The sequence below is a fragment of the Sinohyriopsis cumingii genome, unplaced genomic scaffold, assembly GCF_028554795.1.
Source record: "Sinohyriopsis cumingii isolate HCF-2022 unplaced genomic scaffold, ASM2855479v2 utg000622l, whole genome shotgun sequence".
Classification (NCBI taxonomy): domain Eukaryota; kingdom Metazoa; phylum Mollusca; class Bivalvia; order Unionida; family Unionidae; genus Sinohyriopsis; species Sinohyriopsis cumingii.
This window is the reverse complement of record NW_028315918.1, coordinates 2,469,948-2,490,000: the sequence shown is the minus strand read 5'-3', so window position 1 is coordinate 2,490,000 and position 20,053 is coordinate 2,469,948. Positions and strand designations below refer to the sequence as shown.

General features: G+C 37.1%; 1 protein-coding gene across 1 annotated transcript in view; it reads left to right on the top strand.

Annotated features, from left to right (window-relative positions):
- The window catches only part of LOC149773672 (uncharacterized), a 39,593-nt gene extending 24,783 nt beyond the window's left edge, over positions 1-14,810 (top strand). The window contains exons 4-6 of the mRNA XM_089946248.1: positions 11,600-12,280; positions 12,515-12,895; positions 13,310-14,810. Coding sequence (XP_089802374.1) covers positions 11,600-12,280; positions 12,515-12,895; positions 13,310-13,779 — 1,532 coding nt within the window. The 3' untranslated portion in view covers positions 13,780-14,810. The remainder of the gene's footprint in view (positions 1-11,599; positions 12,281-12,514; positions 12,896-13,309) is intronic.
- The last annotated feature ends 5,243 nt before the right edge of the window (positions 14,811-20,053 follow it).

Below are 20,053 nucleotides of genomic sequence, written 5' to 3'. Positions count from 1 at the left end.
AAAGAAAGCTTGCAAATGTGCGCAAATGACGCAACGGATCAGTGTTTCGACCTTTGATCATGATTGGAAAGAAAGCTTGAAAACGTGCCCATAAGACGCAATCGATCAGTGGTTGGACCCATGATCATGATTGGAAAGAAAGCTTGAAAATGTGTCCAAAAGACGTATTGGATCAGTGGTTGGACCCATGATCATGATTGGAAAGAGAGCTTGAAAATGTGTCCAAAAGACGCAATGGATCAGTGGTTGGACCCATGATCATGATTGGAAAGAAAGCTTGAAAATGTGCCCAAAAGACGTTGTGGATCAGTGGTTGGACCCATGATCATGATTGGAAAGAAAGCTTGAAAATGTGCACAAAAGACGTAGTGGATCAGTGTTGGACCCATGATCATGATTGGAAAGAAAGCTTGAAAATGTGCCCAAAAGACGTAATGGATCAGTGGTTGGACCCATGATCATGATTGGAAAGAAAGCTTGAAAATGTGCCTAAAAGACGTATTGGATCAGTGGTTGGACCCATGATCATGATTGGAAAGAAAGATTGAAAATGTGTCCAAAAGACGTTGTGGATCAGTGGTTGGACCCATGATCATGATTGGAAAGAAAGCTTGAAAATGTGCCCAAAAGACGTATTGGATCAGTGGTTGGACCCATGATCATGATTGGAAAGAAAGCTTGAAAATGTGCCCAAAAGACGTATTGGATCAGTGGTTGGACCCATGATCATGATTGGAAAGAAAGCTTGAAAACGTGCACAAAAGACGTAGTAGATCAGTGTTGGACCCATGATCATGATTGGAAAGAAAGCTTGAAAATGTGTCCAAAAGACGCAATGGATCAGTGGTTGGACCCATGATCATGATTGGAAAGAAAGCTTGAAAATGTGTCCAAAAGACGCAATGGATCAGTGGTTGGACCCATGATCATGATTGGAAAGAAAGCTTGAAAATGTGTCCAAAAGACGCAGTGGATCAGTGTTGGACCCATGATCATGATTGGAAAGAAAGCTTGAAAATGTGTCCAAAAGACGCAATGGATCAGTGGTTGGACCCATGATCATGATTGGAAAGAAAGCTTGAAAATGTGTCTAAAAGACGTAGTGGATCAGTGGTTGGACCCATGATCATGATTGGAAAGAAAGCTTGAAAATGTGTCCAAAAGACGCAATGGATCAGTGGTTGGACCCATGATCATGATTGGAAAGAAAGCTTGAAAATGTGTCCAAAAGACGTATTGGATCAGTGGTTGGACCCATGATCATGATTGGAAAGAAAGCTTGAAAATGTGTCCAAAAGACATAATGGATCAGTGGTTGGACCCATGATCATGATTGGAAAGAAAGCTTGAAAATGTGTCCAAAAGACACATTGGATCAGTGGTTGGATCCATGATCATGATTGGAAAGAAAGCTTGAAAATGTGTCCAAAAGACGCAATGGATCAGTGGTTGGACCCATGATCATGATTGGAAAGAAAGCTTGAAAATGTGTCCAAAAGACGCATTGGATCAGTGGTTGGACCCATGATCATGATTGGAAAGAAAGCTTGAAAATGTGCCCAAAAGACGCAGTGGATCAGTGGTTGGACCCATGATCATGATTGGAAAGAAAGCTTGAAAATGTGTCCAAAAGACGTATTGGATCAGTGGTTGGACCCATGATCATGATTGGAAAGAAAGCTTGAAAATGTGTCCAAAAGACGCAGTGGATCAGTGGTTGGACCCATGATCATGATTGGAAAGAGAGCTTGAAAATGTGTCCAAAAGACGTAATGGATCAGTGGTTGGACCCATGATCATGATTGGAAAGAAAGCTTGAAAATGTGTCCAAAAGACGCAGTGGATCAGTGGTTGGACCCATGATCGTGATTGGAAGGAAAGCTTGAAAATGTGTCCAAAAGACGCAATGGATCAGTGGTTGGACCCATGATCATGATTGGAAAGAAAGCTTGAAAATGTGTCCAAAAGACGTAGTGGATCAGTGTTGGACCCATGATCATGTTCTGCTTTAAATCCGAAATCCAAACCGGTTATCTTGGTACATACGTTTGCATGCCCCACACCTGCACCCTCCAATCTAACTCCTACCCCTATCCCCTTTTGTTCGTGATCCTCAACTATTTTTTTCCAATTCATTTGGCTCACTCTTTTAAAAATTGAAGAATCTGTTAAAACCTTTTCCATTCTTTCTCTAACTTGCTAAACTAAATGTTTAAATCTTTTCAAGGTTGATTTTCTTTGATAGCAAACTGTAGGCCTCTTCTGTTGTAAATTTACAGTCGGCCTTGCACGACTTTTCTTGACCTTTCTCTACTATAGTTTTTACATCATTGTTGATTTCATTCCTTTCTTAGCTGCAAGCTTGGCATCGTTTTATGCTATGAATTTATTTATATCATTATGATGTTTGTTTTTAACATGTAAGAAAGATTCCACGCATCCATATATGAGAAATAACAAGATAGGCACTGTTCATGCATATCTACTTATTAGATAGGTAAAAGAAATTCACTTTTAATAAGGTATTGATTGTTTGTCATAAAAGTTATTAAATGGCATTACAAAAAATTTCAGTTATGTTAGGTAGTCTACTAAATTCAGACGATTTGTTAAAGAAAAAAAAACCTTTACAGACCAATATGACTCAGAATGGTTGTCGATTAAAATATAGTTATCGAATATAATGAACCACAATATAAAAATCAAAATTCCTTGTATAACGAGTTATAAGATAAATTTGCTGACAGCTTTTCAAAAAAGTAAGATGGATTTGTGATACGCAAAATTTGGAAATGGGAAAGAACAACAAGAACATTCGAAGAAAGAAAAAGTTCAATGCAAAATGTGAAAGACACATACAAATTGTATTCCATGAGTGCTCACTTTAAATTATTAAATTTCCGCTTTTTAAAATTACATATGTTTATAAAGTTGGATTTCGGTACGAGATCAACTAGCACTAATAGTCGCATAAAGGCGATAGCTTTTATTCAATTACCCAAAATCCGCTTTTTAAAATTGCATATGTTTATATGGTTGGATTTCGATACTACATCAACCAGCACTAATAGTCCACACAGGCAATAGTTTTTATTAGATGAAGATATTCAACAAAACGAAATAAATACATTTCTGTTAAACTAATTTTAAGATTAGCATTAACAAACACAAAACGAATTTCATCATCATCACACTGTTCGATGACAATCATATAAAATATGACCAAACGATAACCGATAGCACAAAGTGGACTTGAGCATAATCGAATACTTTACATATCAATAACTATGAACCTCTGCACAATTCCAAGACCAATCAAATACAATATAGATAGGCGCGATCTCTGGTTTGACACGTGTGCTGTAAAAGCAAATAATATCGATACTAATAGGAATGTGATGGACTAATGCGGACTAGATCCTGGAAGATAAATGCATGAGGGAATTGAGAGTAATAAAAGATGAAAAAGAAAAACAATGTGTTTAATCATGTTAAATCAAAATATTGCACCTTCAGTGCAACTCTGCTCTGGGGAGACTGAGCCTTTGGTATGTCATGTCGGCTGTAATAAACGATCTTTTGAAATTGGTGTCAAGCTAAATAAATACATGTCATGGGTAAATGTGTCTCAATGTTTTATTTATTCACCAGATAAATTAACAAAATAAATGACATTGTGTTTTGCTGTTGTTAAGCACCAATCTGGTGATCACATCTGCTTAAGGTGTTCTCGTAAAAGTCAAGAACTTTCAACATCATTTTAAGGTTCTGTTTCTAATTTACTTTGACTATAAAAGTAGATTGGTCAAAAACTTTCAGCATCATTTTAAGGTTCCGTTTCTAATTTACTTTGGCTATAAAAGTAGACTGGTTAAGCATATATGGCATATAAACGATGTTTTGAAAAACATGCAAAAATACGGAATATGCAATCCAGCATGCATGAACCCACATGAATTACAAACCAATAGTTTACATGCGTATTGACTACATTCAAATATTTTACATTGTGATGAGACAGATATCAAAGTTACTTTATGAAAGACTAAAAACCGAAATATTTAATACCTATGACGTTTACAGAGGAAAATAGTAATTATTTTGAACGCAACCAGCATTCTCCATATATATAAACGATCGTGCCATCATGTAATAAACATCGCAACTGCGACCATTTTAGTGAAAAGTACAGAGGTTCTGCTCACAACGAATGCAACTAGAATTTTAAATATCAACAAATTACTCAAGAATAGTTAAAATGCCTCTATTAGCGTATAGCTTTAGGAAGCTAGACAAAATCGTGATGAAGAAATAAAGACCACGCCGAAAAAGAATGGGAAAATTTCATTCAGCAAGTTTGTCATTGCTAATACATTTACAAAAGAATAAAAAGAAATTGCAGTTCAAATATTTGATAATAACTTTATATTCACTAGGCGATCCTTGGAACAATCAGTCGAGAAACTGACTAATGAATAGTTAAAAGATATGTTTTTAAATGCTGCATCTAACGTATGTCATAAACATTTACCCATGCAAATATATGGATAGCTAGAAAGATTGAATTTACAAGAATCATATGCTCTCCTTTTTCAGGAAGAAGAATACAACAGACTTGCGACGAGGCGCCGTTTGCCATGATCAAGGTCCAAGTATTCTTATAATAGCATGCATTTTTGCCTCGATGATGTTGCATACATTTCTTCGTATCGGGAAACAAGCATTGGGCTAAGGTCTGTGTGGCGTATCGCGGTTTTTATACTGACAATGTAGTAGGTGTGGGGTAGGGTGCTTCCAATATTTATTTAAATTATTATAGAAGTCACACCCAGGCTCGATATTAGTTGGAAGTTAAATCAGTGAAAAAGATATATAAAGCTCCGAGCCCCCAGTCAGCGATGCCTACGGTTAAATGATTGAATATACAAAAATGTGAAATTCAACTAATAACAATTTAATGTCAATTCAATACTCAAATGATTAACATTCTCCCAGGTACTCTCCTTTCGCTGGACCCGGTGACAGCCTATTGCATCATTTGATTTGTAGTGTGAGATAGTTTCCACCTGTCATTGTATTCTACTCATTTACGTATTCTTCTCTCCTATTCGTACAATTCCTCTCCTCTTCCACCCGACTTTCTCCAAATTCCTTCACCTCCTCCACTTCTCTATACTTCTCCTTTTCCACTTTGTCCTCTTCGACTCCTTTTCCTCCTCCTCCTCGACTCTATACCGACTAGACTTGTTGACTCCGACTGCTCTGCTACTCTTACATCCGTCTCCCCTCTTAGAGACTCGGGACTCACTGAACCGGACGTTCTGCCCCACCGACCCACCCCCCCAAAAAAACTTCCTGTGAAAACACAAGGACAGTACAATAGTTTCCTTAGCCCTCTCATCTGATGCTAAACACAGATGACGGCTATTAAATTTCTTCAGTCACGCATTCATACACATCGAAATAGTCAAACGTCCTTGTATGGTAAAACAACGTCGTCATACAATCACGGTATCAATTACTTATTATATGCTCATTTTTTCCCCCGTTAACTTTACATTGACAGAATCGTTCAATATTCCCCGATACTGAACGCGCGCGACAATACACATATAGCATTCACGTGAATAAAGGAACTATTTCTTTTGTAAATAAACAATGGACTCAGACGCCAGCACTTTTGATTTGTAAACAAATCATGTACACTCGCGTAAGAGGCTCTTTATGTTGTGGTTGTTTAAATTTTGTTTCTGAATGAACTAAAACATGTTTCGTGGACTGCAAAAAAAAATCCCAGCTGTCTTGACATTTTGCGTTGATACAATGTTACTGATTTAGGCTAGCTACCTTATATAAATGACGGATTAGGTCCTTACAAATAACAAGGCATATACTGTTTTCTTTAGCTGGTGATAAGAATGGCAAAATAAAATATACTTACAGTTTTACATCCTGAATTTCCTCAAAATGTTTTTTCTTAATTCTGCAAATCTGAATTACATGAGCCATGTCATAGGTTTTCAATCTGGATTACACATTTCGAAAGTGTGCTGTAATTTCGATGATAAGTGCAATTGCATCCTCCTTACTGCACTCAAAATGAAATACACATTAAATTCCATAGCGTCGTTTTGAAAATTGCAATTGAAAGACTTCATATTTTTCCCACGTTATGATTTCAAACATTCAATGACAGAAACAAAAACACATTTGCAGACGTAAACACGCTTCTCCCGCGCCACTTTAATCCGATGTATTTCATGTATAATTTGCACAGATGAATCCAGTCCAAAATCACAAACTTTCGTCGAATCGAAACAAATACCAAAATATATTCACTCCAGATCAAATGGAAAAGTCGTTGCAATGCCCATTCATTCATAATATGACTGCGCGACTAAGTTCAAATTTATCTGGGCGGAGCTATGTGCGCATTAATAATGATGTCATTTTGTAATGTCAAATCTGCGCTTGTGTATTTAGTTTGGAATACGGCATTCATTCATTTACCTTGTTTCTTGTAGTGTATTTTGTTTATATAATTAAACCTTAGGCAGAATAAATAAATGAGCATGTAATAATAAGGTTACTGCATTTGTATGGGAAAATATGAACTCGTTTTGTCGGAAGGATATACTGCACTCACAAGTCCGTGCAGTATTCATTCCGAAAACTCGTTCCTATTTTCCCATACAAATGCAGTAACCTATAATTTTCATACACACATCAAAAATTGCGTCACATCAGTGCATATTCCTAATCCCATTATACTAAACAATATCACAGCAATCAGATGTATTTCTTTACATTACAATTCATACAAAGTACACAAATATTCAAATATCCATGATCTGATATATCCATACATCCATTCTAACTAATCTTACACACTTCGGACATTTTCCAGATTCACAATTCAAGCATGTGTAAATTCGAACATATCACATGAATAAATGCATTAGTTTACTACGAAGTAAAATAATAGCGAATTACAAAATTCTGATTACAAGCTAACAATCTATATAATTATCTATATAATACTCCAACTCATTTTCCAAATACGCATGTAAATTAAATACTACAAAGGTAATTCTACGTACTAAACGATCCGAGTAATTGAGTATACATACTACACATAATTACAATTACAATGCAGTAACATTCTGCAAAAATCGAGCAAAATAACTTACTGACCTTTACAAAGCTTTGTCTTTCCTTAAAATCTCATCTCTACGTTTTCTCGCCAAATTAAGAGTGGCTTTCTCGGAGTAATCCTATTTGCTCAATAATCTTCTCTGGAGAACTGAATTTTCGCTTGCTAGTTAGAAGTTATAATTCGGATCAAAATTGTTACCACACCCTCAGTCTCAATTCTGATTGGATGTCTCTTTAATTCGATCCAATCAAACGTATCGGACAATGTCATTCTCGCTGTCTGTCCACGTGGGACGGATTTAGAACACGCCCTGTTTCCCCCTCGCGGTTCTCTTATATTTGTAACACATAACTGGGAAGTTGCGTTATCTGACGCCTGTACCGATTCAAGTTGCCAGGTCTTCTCTCTGGTCACGGCAACCTTGCGTAATAAATTAACTCTAGCCTGCGCCATGTTCAGACAGCAACCATGGGTTGTACTAATACCTTAGTTTACACACGACTTACGAACTGGGGTTTAGCAAACGTGACAGTGTGCTATGAGATCATTGCGCACTAAGATCATGGATAAAGAAAGTGGTCCCTCGTAAACTAGTTTTGATCTGATTGCAAACATTCGTATACGTGATATAAGCATAACTACACATGGTCTTTTTAATTTGTGGTTGAATCTTCTTAAAGCAGGACTGTGTTGCTATTCCGTATCCATATATTAATCAGTATACAAGGATTTAGCAAAGCACATGCAGAGTCAGTACTAGCTGTCGTCAACGCAACGGGAAGGTTTCGCAGAAAGAAAGAAATACGACTATAAATTCAGCAAGAGCGTTAAATAATCTCGCTTTTGTTAGTGTTCGTGAAATGCTGTTATCTTCATGCGGCCTATTAGTAGTAAATCATCACTAATATTATTGAAATTGATTATATCGTGCATCGTATATGACAGCGCCAGCCAAATACTTTCTCATCCTCTAGCTATAGCTTTTATTTGGAAACATCTTGAGGATACCTTGCAGCAAGTTTGCTCATTAGCTGATCGTAAAATATCGGATTAGTTGCCTTTGTGACCCTGTGATGAAAGACTATTAGTGATCTCCGAGAGAATTAAGTTATTGTATCTGCTTTTCTCTTGGCTAAGAGTCATTGAAGTAGCCAGTATATATTTCTGAGAGTACAACAAGATCTTCCTTAACCCATCCGTGTGCTTTTTCTTTAGATAGCAAAGCTCGATCAGAGGTTAAAGGTTTTCCGGACGCTCTTGACAACGTAAAAATGTTGTAGTATGCTTCTGCTATTATTTTTGTTTACATTTCTACATCATCTTGCCGTGGTTGCTTTGCAGTAGAAACGGCATGTGGTACACCAAGGTTTTGGGTAGATGATATTGTGCAGTGTGATGGTAGCTCATACGAATTTCATTTATTTACCTAATTTCAAGACTTCTAACAGCTTTTTTCTTAACTCTGAGCAGGCTAGAGATGGATTCACAAAGTCTGGTAACTCAATAAAGTCTCCATCCGCTGCATATACTTCTGTTATAGCAAACTAGTTAATGTCAACCTCACGTCGCATCAAATATCTGATTATTAGATAATACGCTGGAGCTGACTTTGCTCTTTCTACCAGGGCCGGGTTGCAAACATAAAGCTTTGGAGAAATCTAGAATTGCAATATTTTCTACTTTTCTGTTTTTACACAAACATAAATATTTATTCAGATAAATAGGAACAGAATGCTGCACAAATAATTTTTCATATCCTCACTTGCTTCTGCTGAAGTCACAAACCTTTGCTCCTCCGAAGTATGTATATTCCAACGATTTTAGATCATTGTGAGTAGCAAGTGAGTCGATGTAATCCAAACTGCTAAAGGCTCGATTGCATTGTAGTCATGTCTTGTAATGTACCTGATAAAATGATAATACATTCCTTTTGAGATCTTCTGGTGTATCAGCCTGCGTGAGCTCTGGTTGCTCTTGAACAAAGGGTTGTCCTCCTTAAGGTGAAGCTGCGTTTCACCAACTGGAGGTTTTAGTTGCTCTAGCTGCGTTTCACCAACTGGAGGTTTTAGATGCTCTAGGTGCGTTTCAACAGCAGGAAGTTGTGGCTCCGCTTTTCTGGCAGGATATAATCGGCATGATTGTATCTATATCGTCAACATGCAAGCCAGTTGCGTTTAAAAATTGCGTTTTCTGATTGTCATCTGCAGAGGCCTGTTGTTTCTGAAGATTTTCTCTGAGATTTGGGTATCCTTGCCCTTGTAGTCAACCTGAGATTCTTGACGTTCTTGTAGTTTTTGTTTGACAGAATCACAAACAGGAAGAAATTTCTTTAATGCTTCTAGTCGCTCTCGAGCTAACCTAGCAGTGTAGGATTCTTTAGATGGTACCATTATTTTATCAGTGATGATTCAATTACCCACACGGATTTATAACAATACATTTACACGACTCCCGATCACGATATTGTGCGGGACTTGATAAAATCTTCGGATGAAAGACTATATTTATAGCAGCAAAAGAGGTGAAAGACATCAATGAAATGTCCTGCGGTAAATAAAGCGCGTATACTTTTTTAAAAAAAACACGAACGACAGCGATAAAGTAACAAAAAAAGACTAACCAAATTAGAGAAACTCTCGGTAAGTGAGAGCTTTCGGTTTGGCGTTATTGACGTTATATTTTCATTTTCGTAGGAAACTTTATTTTTTCAAAAATGACGTTATAGCAAAAAGTCTGTTCACCTCTTCTGCTCCTCAGACAAATCTTTATTTCAGGGAAATTATATTTTCTAATTATATAAATAGGGCTTTACTGGTCTTAAAAGTGGTAAATTATAAGCACCCACCGAAATGAAATTGGTAAATCATAAGCACCAACCGAAACGAATTTATATTTTAATCCCACTCGCTTACTGTAAATGCATGGGGATATTAGAGGTCACGATAGTGCATAACATAAGCAACATACAGACGATATAAGGCTCGGCAGCGACTGTGCCAAATAAATGAAACAACATCCACTGATTCTAGACATTGTTTTCTTGCACGCTCAAGTTGGATTATTTGTATGTTTTTACATGTATACATCAAAAAGTAGGAAACTATTTCCAGTATAAGCTTAGTACTGTAGCACCGAAAATAGTCCGTAAATACACTGCAAATTTTGTAACGGAATCGAACGGCAGAATAATTCAGACAGTATAACGCGCAATGGCAACACATACATACATACATGTACGCACGCACGCGCACACACACACACACACACACATACATACATACATACATACATACAAATACATGTACTAATCTTCTAAGTTCCAGAAAATTCACGACCAGTCTACAATGGCTTAAAATAGAAATGACATTATCTACATACGTGGCGGAAAATTAAAACAGGAAAGAGCGTGCAGTTTTGCACATAGCCGTCATGCGACTTGTTTTAATATGAGGATTCAGTTCCTAAAGCCATTTATTACAAACATAGATTAATGGCTAATTTTATTCTGAAGTTTAAATTGTAATTATGGCAGAAATTTCATGCAGTCTGTCAATACGAATACTGAGTTTTACGGGTAGTTATCATTTAAATTTTGACGGGCACTATCCTTATGACGTCACATAAGGCTATATAAATACTGTGTACTTCCGTGAACAACAACATTGAACCTTGACAAGCTACAAGAAAAAGGTAGGTAAACTTAAAACATATTTTTAGATCTAAAAAGGATAGAAACACATCAATATCAGATATTCTCCCACTTTAAAGTTTGACTTTAAAAATAAATGCCTATGCTACGAGTTACAACAATGAAATTTAAATGAACGAATCAAAATATACATTTTCATTGTTGACAAATTGGTGCGAAATTAATGGACTCGTCCATTTATTTGAAACTTTCATTATTTCGAGCCCGAGTTTAAATCTGTGCAAAGAAAATATACATGAGCTTTCCAAAAGATTTTGAAATCACTGAATGGTTAATTGGTATCTACGTAACATTTTATGCCATAAAACTTTCATTCTTAATGTAATTATATCCACAAAATCACTGCTCAATATATATATATATATATATATATATATATATATATATATATATATATATATATATATATATATATATATATATATATATATATATGCAGGCAAGTGACATTGGAATGACATTGTCCACACCGTCCTTAATTAACTCCAGGGAGCTTATCCTATGCGATCATACTTTTGGAAACATATATCAACTTAGTAGGCGTGAAATAACGAATTAAGGACTATAGCTGAATTTTACTCGGAGTCTGTCTGAACCCCTAGAGACTAGACCGGGGGGGGGGGGGGGGGGGGCAGATTTTAGAGTGGGCTGGACAACGCCGAAAAGTGTGGGGATATTCTTTTTTTTTTTCAAGCACTTTTTATGTTTATTATTATTATTATCATTATTATTAGCAAGCTACTTCTTCATGGACATATGCAAGGATAAACCACAGAATATGGACATAATTGCAAGTTCGTCTCTTACGTCACTACATTATTATGTTGGAGAAATTCTGAAATCGACAAATATGGATAATACAAGAGAGCGCATGAAAAATGAGTGGGCACGATATATCACCTTCGGATCATTCCCGCGATCTTCCTCTGTCCAACCAACAAGATTAGCCCAATCCGGGTTCTACTATTCAGGTACTGGGGATGAAACTATTTGTTTTTCATGTGGACTGAAGTACAGGAATTGGAAAGAAGGTGATAGGCCGTTGGATGTTCACAAGAAACTATCACCTAATTGTTATTTTGTGAACGGCTCTGGGGACGGAAATATGCCTATAAGGGGAAGAGGTACTGATTTTGTTCACAGTGCAAGTTCTTTAACTGGTCATGAAGATAAAGATAAGGCAGTGACACCCAACAACAGTGCAGAAAACGTAAACTCGAACAACATAAATGAAAATAAAAACCAAACAGAACTGTTCTCGGCTATGGATAGAACAGGAAACAAGAATCAATCTGAGAAACCAAAACATGAGCATTATTCCGTTCTGACATCGCGTCTCGAATCATTCAGGGGATGGCCCTCTTATCTACAACAGAAACCGTCTGATCTGGCCGCAGCTGGATTCTACTATGTTGGTAAGCAATGAAGTTATTCTTCTAGGGGACATTTTCGCATTTCGAAAACACGATTTTCCTCTTAATGTAGAGTGATAAGTTTAGAATGCGTTTTAGACAATATATTAATTCATCGTTTTATTTCTTTATCGATTACCGAAATGACGAAACTTGGTTTAAATTCGATATGTCCTACTCAGCAGGGTTAGCACCCATCGTATAAAAGCTAACGATAATTTTACATGTGCTTCATAGGTGTTGGTGACTGTGTGCGATGCTTTTTCTGTGGAGGAGGGTTAAGAAACTGGGAAGAGGGAGATGTGCCTTGGGAGGAGCATGCGAGGTGGTACCCAGATTGTGCCTTTCTGAAACAGTGCAAGGGAGAGGATTTCGTGCTGAAGCTGTTGATGGGAGTAAATCTGAGATCGGACGAGACTTTGGAATTTAAACCACGTGACAATGTGAAATCGGAGGAGAGATCTGCAGATATTGCATGCCATCTGCCAGTAGGGTCTGAGGCCACGGAAATGGACCCTCAGGATTCATTGAACTGTCCGGCAGCGCAGAGTGTATTATCCATAGGTTATAATACCGAAATGGTTAAACAAGCTATGCAGATACTGACCAGTAGAAAGGGTGAGTACTATTTAATGCTGGGAATCGAACCCGAGCCAGAAGTTACGGCAATTATTGCCTAACCTCCACGTACGAGACCCTCTACACACTCAGCTAAGCTCGCTTCCCTCAGAAGATTCAAGAGGATGGAACTTAGCCGAGGATAGAAGCACTCGTGCATGAAGATTCTCTCGGGTGACTAATTGGAAAGTAAGCATTATATGTATGTATTGATCTATGGATGGATGGAGTTGCTCTGTTTCATTTACTGACATCCAGAGGCCAAGTTCTATATAAATCAGTGTCATAAGTTACTAAGCAGAAAAAAATTATCAACGAGACTTGATAATTTGAAGAGAATTTGGAAAGCAACTTCATTTTCACGCGGAATGGTGAGATTGGTGTTCACATACTCTGTGTGTGCTTCTGTTTCAGATCATGGCACTTTTTCAGCCACCGATCTAATGGAGATCATATTTGAACTAGAAGAAAACAAAACGAAATTGCATCCAGCAGAGGATTCTGATACTAGCAGGTACGCTGCTCAAGTTCCTAACGAGGCCACCGTGCAACATAAGGTCACTAATCATAAAGAACTTTCGGTGGATAAAAACGAGCAGAGTGGCAGTGATTCTTCGTTAAATCATAACGATCCTATCGAAGAAGAGAAGAATGACCAAACCCCAAGAAGCAGTTTATCTCCAGAGGAACTCGAATCTCTATTAGAACAAAACCAAGAACTGAAGGATCAGGCGACCTGCAAGATCTGTATGGACCGGGAGGCTTGTATTGTGTTCCTCCCATGTTGCCACATGATGGCCTGCCCTCAGTGCGCCCCGGCCCTAAGAAAATGTCCCGTATGTAGGCAACTGATTAGGGGCACAGTTAGGGCATACATCTCATAAGAGGACATATCCATTGCAATATTTGACTGACTACTTTCAACTAGCTGTGTGAAACTGGGTTCCTTCAGCATATACTTATTTAAATGTTTGTGTTGCACTTCATTAATTTTATGTGGTGTACAGTATGATTCTGAACTTTGGACTATTCAGATTCATGTAAATATCACATCTAATTGGTATTTGTGAGTTTATGTTGTTTTGTTTATATTGTAGAATATTGTATCCATAAGATTCACCTAATTACAAATCATTCTTTGTACTGATCATTTTTGAAAGTAAGATTGGAAGCATTATCAATTTAGCCATTACCGGTCCTAAGCCCGTATGAGAAAGGAAGAGGGATGTGCGTAGGTTCAGTATTTCCTGCTGCGTAAAAGATTCCTTGCACGACAGAATAAGAATTTAGACCGTAAACTAACATTTATGAGTGCAACGTAATAAACATTCAAATTATCGTCTCTAAATATCGAAGATAATAATATCTGCTACCATCTGGTTCGAAATTGTCGTTTGAAAATGGACCAAGTAAGCAACAACTCTACGTATTAAAGTGTTCTGGTTCTGCCCCTTATTCAATATCAAATATTGTCATCGAAATTGTTTCATTAGAAATATAATCATATTGGTTACATTAACCTATTTTTCTAACCATGCACCCTCATTAAGATGGATTGTCAGGCAAGTACAAATGCATTTAATGGCATTAATACACTATTCAAATAATGACATTAAATACACTGATTAGCAATGATAAGGTCATATTGATCTTCGTACTGGCCACATTTTGTTTACGTTATTTTAACATTATTTCCATTGAAAATGTTGACAATAAGCAGATGTACATATATAACCCATCTCACATTCATTTGTTAATCGTACGCCACATTTAGCTAATGGTTGTGCTCAATTTGCCGCTCATTGTGACTATATTGCATTTATAAAGGTTCTCGTTTACGATTTTTTTGTTGAAATAAGTGGTTTTTCATTTTGTTCTTATAAATTTTATAATAAATTATTTTTCAAAAGTATAATATTGCTTATTTTTTCTTCTATATTTTGATCTGTTTATACAAAGCAGGCATAAAATCGCTGCAAACATAAAATATCGCACATTTAAATGCGACGTTATTTGCATAGAAAGTAAGAAATTAAATGTTTATGCACCTACAACCCATTTCACGATTTTATTTTCACCTACTGGCTGGACATCTCCGGTGGCCTAGTGGTTATAGCGTCAGCCTCGGAAGCGAGAAGTCGCAGGTTTGAATCCCGGCCGAGTCATACCAAAGACTTAACAAAAATGGTACTTACAGCTGCATCGCTATACGCTCAACATTAAGAGGTTAGTGTTAGGACTGGTCAGCCTGGTGTCAGGATAATGTGGCTGGATGGGACATCATGCTACATGTCTGCGGCGTGATACTTCTGCACTAGACATCACCATACACTGCCACACTGCCGACTTCGTAGCGATATGACAGAAAAATTGTTAAAATCTACGTTAAAAATCCAAATCGCGCGTACACACACACACACACACACACACACTGGTGAATTTACTTATATATATAAAAAGAATTAACTTAAATGCAGGATTGTGCTCTATTTTGCCGCCAGTGGCAGTTCGATGCATTTTCTAAACTACTCATATGACGATTTTGTTCTTCAAGCAATAGCTCTAAGTTTTGGAATCAAACATTCTTTTAAAAAGTTACAGTAATCATTTCAGGAAAATCCTTGAAGGATGTATCACTGTTTTGGTGTACCAATAATGCATTGCTTCTTCTTACACTGTTTGCTTGTTGCTGCGGAACTTGTATACGGTACCGCTCTATTAAGACGTCAAGGCTTGAAGGTGCCGTTATTATCTTGTCTTCAATAATTTATATCCCAGAGCAAGAACTATTGCACAGAAATTCTTTTGATGAATGGATCAATGATAATGTTCAACCGGCGGTTTATTCAGTACTTATTTTAAAAATGTCGGTCTATAACGTTAATAATGGCTACAAGGGACATCATATTGAAAATCTTGTTTCCATTACTTTTTCTAAGACATATGGATCGGTTTTGCAGCGTACTTGGGCTCTTGTATTCAATATAACCATGGTGTATGTAAGCCTGAATATATTTAGTTATCGCTATTTCTTGTTATCGACTCGTCGTATTGGTTTGCATTTCTAAGAAAATGTTAGGTCTTGAATCAAATCGATGCCAAACTTTTATTCATTATAGGTATCCTGGTGGTCATCTATAAAACTATGCTTGCATCTTTTTTATTTGAAGTTTGTTTGCTAATACGGGATGCACACAGTATACATATGCTTGATTCGATATAGCCGTTTTGGCGGCCATCCTGAAAACTCGATATTGCTAGCTTGCCCAAAAGAGAAAAAAATCTCAAGCTGCAGTGTTTCCTAAACGAAAATGGTGCTAATGTGTGTTTCAGTATGACTTCCATGTTGTTCATATTGAAAATCAGATCACCACTCATCCTGAATGGATAGGTTCTATTGGCATAGTGTTTCAATGTAGATCGTGCTGGAACGGCTAGTTAGTGCTTGATGAAAACAGTACCAAATTGTCAGTATATATGACGGCCATCCTAATAATTTTGCTACTGCAAATCCCCTTTACCGCATGATATTGAAATCTGCTTTTCAGACGCAGAGAGAGAGAATCATCTGTCAACAATCTATAATATGTCTTCATGTATTGAATTATCATGAAACCATAATTTTCTGTTGATTGAGGCATTTTATATATTGCACAGGATTCGAACGCGGGACCTGATGTATGCACATCTATAACTTCATTATATCAGTTTTGTAGACTTTCTGTATAACCATAAACACTGTAAGCATGAAATTGTCATGGAAAATATGCTCCGAAATATTTTTTGAATTGAGTACAGTCAAGCACCTGTGTGATTCATTCAATAGCAACATGTTTTGCAGATTCTCTGGAACAACATTAAAAGGGGTACTCCCCTGCAAGTTATTCAGACACCATATATTTTAAAGAAGTACACAAATTAATTCTTTCAGTAAGTTGAAAAACCCAGTAATTTTAGTTTTGTTATTAAAGAAATTCGTAGTTGATTTAATATATCAAAACATTTTGTCTTCTTGAAATTTAATTTTGGGCAAAATTATAATAAAAATATTTGGCTTGTCCTTTTCGACAAATATTTGTGTTAAGACCTACAAAAACACTGAAATGGAACCAACAATTAGGGTATGACGCAATCAAAGCTACTGCCTGTCAGCATGAGAACCAGATTTTTCGCACAGGTTTGAGTTGGCAGTGGTTGATAAGAAATTACCGCCTTCTATTATTGATGCTGATTGGTCAATTTCAGGAGAAAATAATGTATTTTCTATTAAGACTATTAATTCTTTCTCCTAAATCTACAGAATTGAAAGTTGAACTTGTCGTTTGCGTGAATCTGATACACATTGAAACTGACAACAATGGTGGAACACACGCAGAGAGGCTGAGTGGTACACCTCGAAACAGACAACAATGCAACCATCTGAATACCTTTGTTGTAATTTCCCCTGCTACATAAACTATGAATTCATTTCATCAGTATCCTTGTGAAAAAGTCAACTCAAAACAATTGACTGAAGCAGAGAAATCATATTAACCAATCGAATGTCAGTCTCTATTGAGACTATTGTTAGCACAGGGTTACATTATCCTTTAATTTAAGTCGGAAGTAGGTCGATTATCACGCAAACAAAATGTGAAGGACATGTCATGAAGTGCTATCTTTCTCGTGATAGCCCATATGTTTATAGTCAGATGATGTAATTTATTCAAAACTAAATTCTAAATAATGCTACTCTTTGTTCAAGAAAATGCGGGAGATACACAGCGGTGAATACACGTAACAGTTGTCTTTCTGGAAATGTAGGAGGCTGTTTCAAACTGTTCCATACCTGAGAACTGCAGATTTTGTAGCTCAAGTACCCTTTTGTACAACCTGAATATGATTTCAGGATTAATTTATCTGTACCCTACAAATACAAAGTTATACATCATGTGACCAGTATGTATGTATATACGGATGTACGTACTACATATGTATGTATGTATGTATGTATGTATGTATGTTATTGATAATATTAGTAACATTATTCCATGGACGGGGTATTAACATGACCCTATATATATGGATGGAGCAGCTTTGTTTTGGTTTTTTTAGCTTTCTATCATAAAGTTTGAACATGTTCTCACATATACTGAGAAATTAAATAGTTTTATTATATCATTATAGAAATACGTGTAATTTTTTTCTTACAATCTTTATCCAATATTTTCTTTTGAATCGCCCGCCATATTAGTTAAAACGATAACATCTTCCGTTTTCAGCCTAGTTTGTTTGCTGTTGTGCCATATAAGGACATTACTACCTTATTTGGATACTTTTTTGATATATTGTAATAAATATGGTATGCATCGATACGGTATCACAGAATATCCAAATATGGCATAACATGCCTTATTTGGAAAATGAATACCGCGAGAACCTCGTGTTATGCCATGGTGGACAAAATAGAGTTAGCGTAAACATTTTATTATAATGTACCTGATATAGGTTTAAAACCTTTATCATTAGTCGAAGTTCCTGAAAAACTGGGGCGACTAAGAAATCCCAAAATGGTCTTGCGCCCCAGGAACCTCTGGCGCCGGTAGTAGTGAATAGGGATACCCTACGGACAATGGGAATTAGCATTAAAAACACCCTTGGGACACTCTACGGACAATGGAAATTTAACATGGCGAAAAATCGTGGGACACTCTACGGACAAGGGGAATTTAACATGGGAATAAATCGTGGGACAATCTACGGACAAGGGGAATTTAACATGGGATTTTTTTTTTTTAAAATTTTTAAAAAAAGGGGTAGGCAATGGAAAGGCTATCTCTTTTCGAGAAATATGGCTGGCCCTGAAAAGGGCCTTTGGGTTTATGTTAATGTATTCATAAACATAAATGGCACCGCATTGGTCTTCTTCTTGTCCTTAGGCTGCGTCTTACTGTTGGTCCGTACATCAGCACTCTTTTCAGGCATCCTTGTCTTTCGACGTAGATCCTACGTATCCACAGGCTGGTGTTTGTCCTGTGGACAACGGTCCACTTCGATCGGACATACATGAGCAAGTCTGTCCGAAACATCATGGAAGACACAAGGGTGGATGACTCAACTGTAGTCCACATCTTGAAGCGACGAGAACAGGTGAATCAATGCATTGAACGGCGCTTATTTATAGGTGGAGGAAGGATTGAAACGGATTGAGTTCATTCACCAATCCGAACACGCGTTACAGAATTCAGTCAGCCCGCATCCAATCCGAAGAGAGCAGTCTGTGACGTCACGTAGTCTATATAGATTCGCTAGCGCTTGTGTGCAGTCAATCTATGCGACAGTGATTCAACATGACGGAAACTCAGAAAACGATCCAATGGGGTGCACCAGCAGGGGAGACCGCCCAAGGGAACTCGGACTTACTTTCAGAAGAGGTGAATTGGGATTTTGTGGATTTTCTCTCCTCGCAAGAATTTGTTCCGGAACCTTCGTTACCTTCTTCATTACCGCAAGTGGAGAATTTTAGACAGAGACAGAAAGAAGAATTGGAGAAATTTATACAACGACAAAAGGAAGCCGAACAAGTTTTTCTCCTACAGCAACAGCAGCAAGAAGAAGAGGTAAGAAAAAAACAACAGCAGCAACAGCAAGAAGAAGTAGTAGCAGCAAAGAAACAAGAGGGTGAAAATCAAACGGTCACGGTACTGTTGGACATTTTAGCGGAGTTAAGAAGTCTGAAACAAATGTATCAGACTTCTTTATTACGACCGAAGAGAATACGACCTTCCCGAGCCAAACACGTCAACCCTGTGACTAAGCCTACCGTACCACCCTTAGTGATTTCAACCCAATCATTATCATCATTACGCAGTCCAGAAGTAGGCCTTGGCCGTGGCAAAGGCATAAGGCAGTTAAAATTGATTGGTTAAACTCACCCCTGCACCATAAAGAAAAAAGGCCCTTTTCAGGGCCACCCACATTTCTCGAAAAGAAATACAATTTCAATTTGCCAATAACTCAAAAAAAAACCCCACCCATTTTACCCTTATAGTACGTGTCTGTGTATGAGTGCGTGAGTGTAGCTTCTTATTTTAAAATCAAAACTCAAAGACTCTTACCTTATATCATTCATTTATTCTTTTCTCCATTTTTTACAATCCAATTCACAACACAACACTT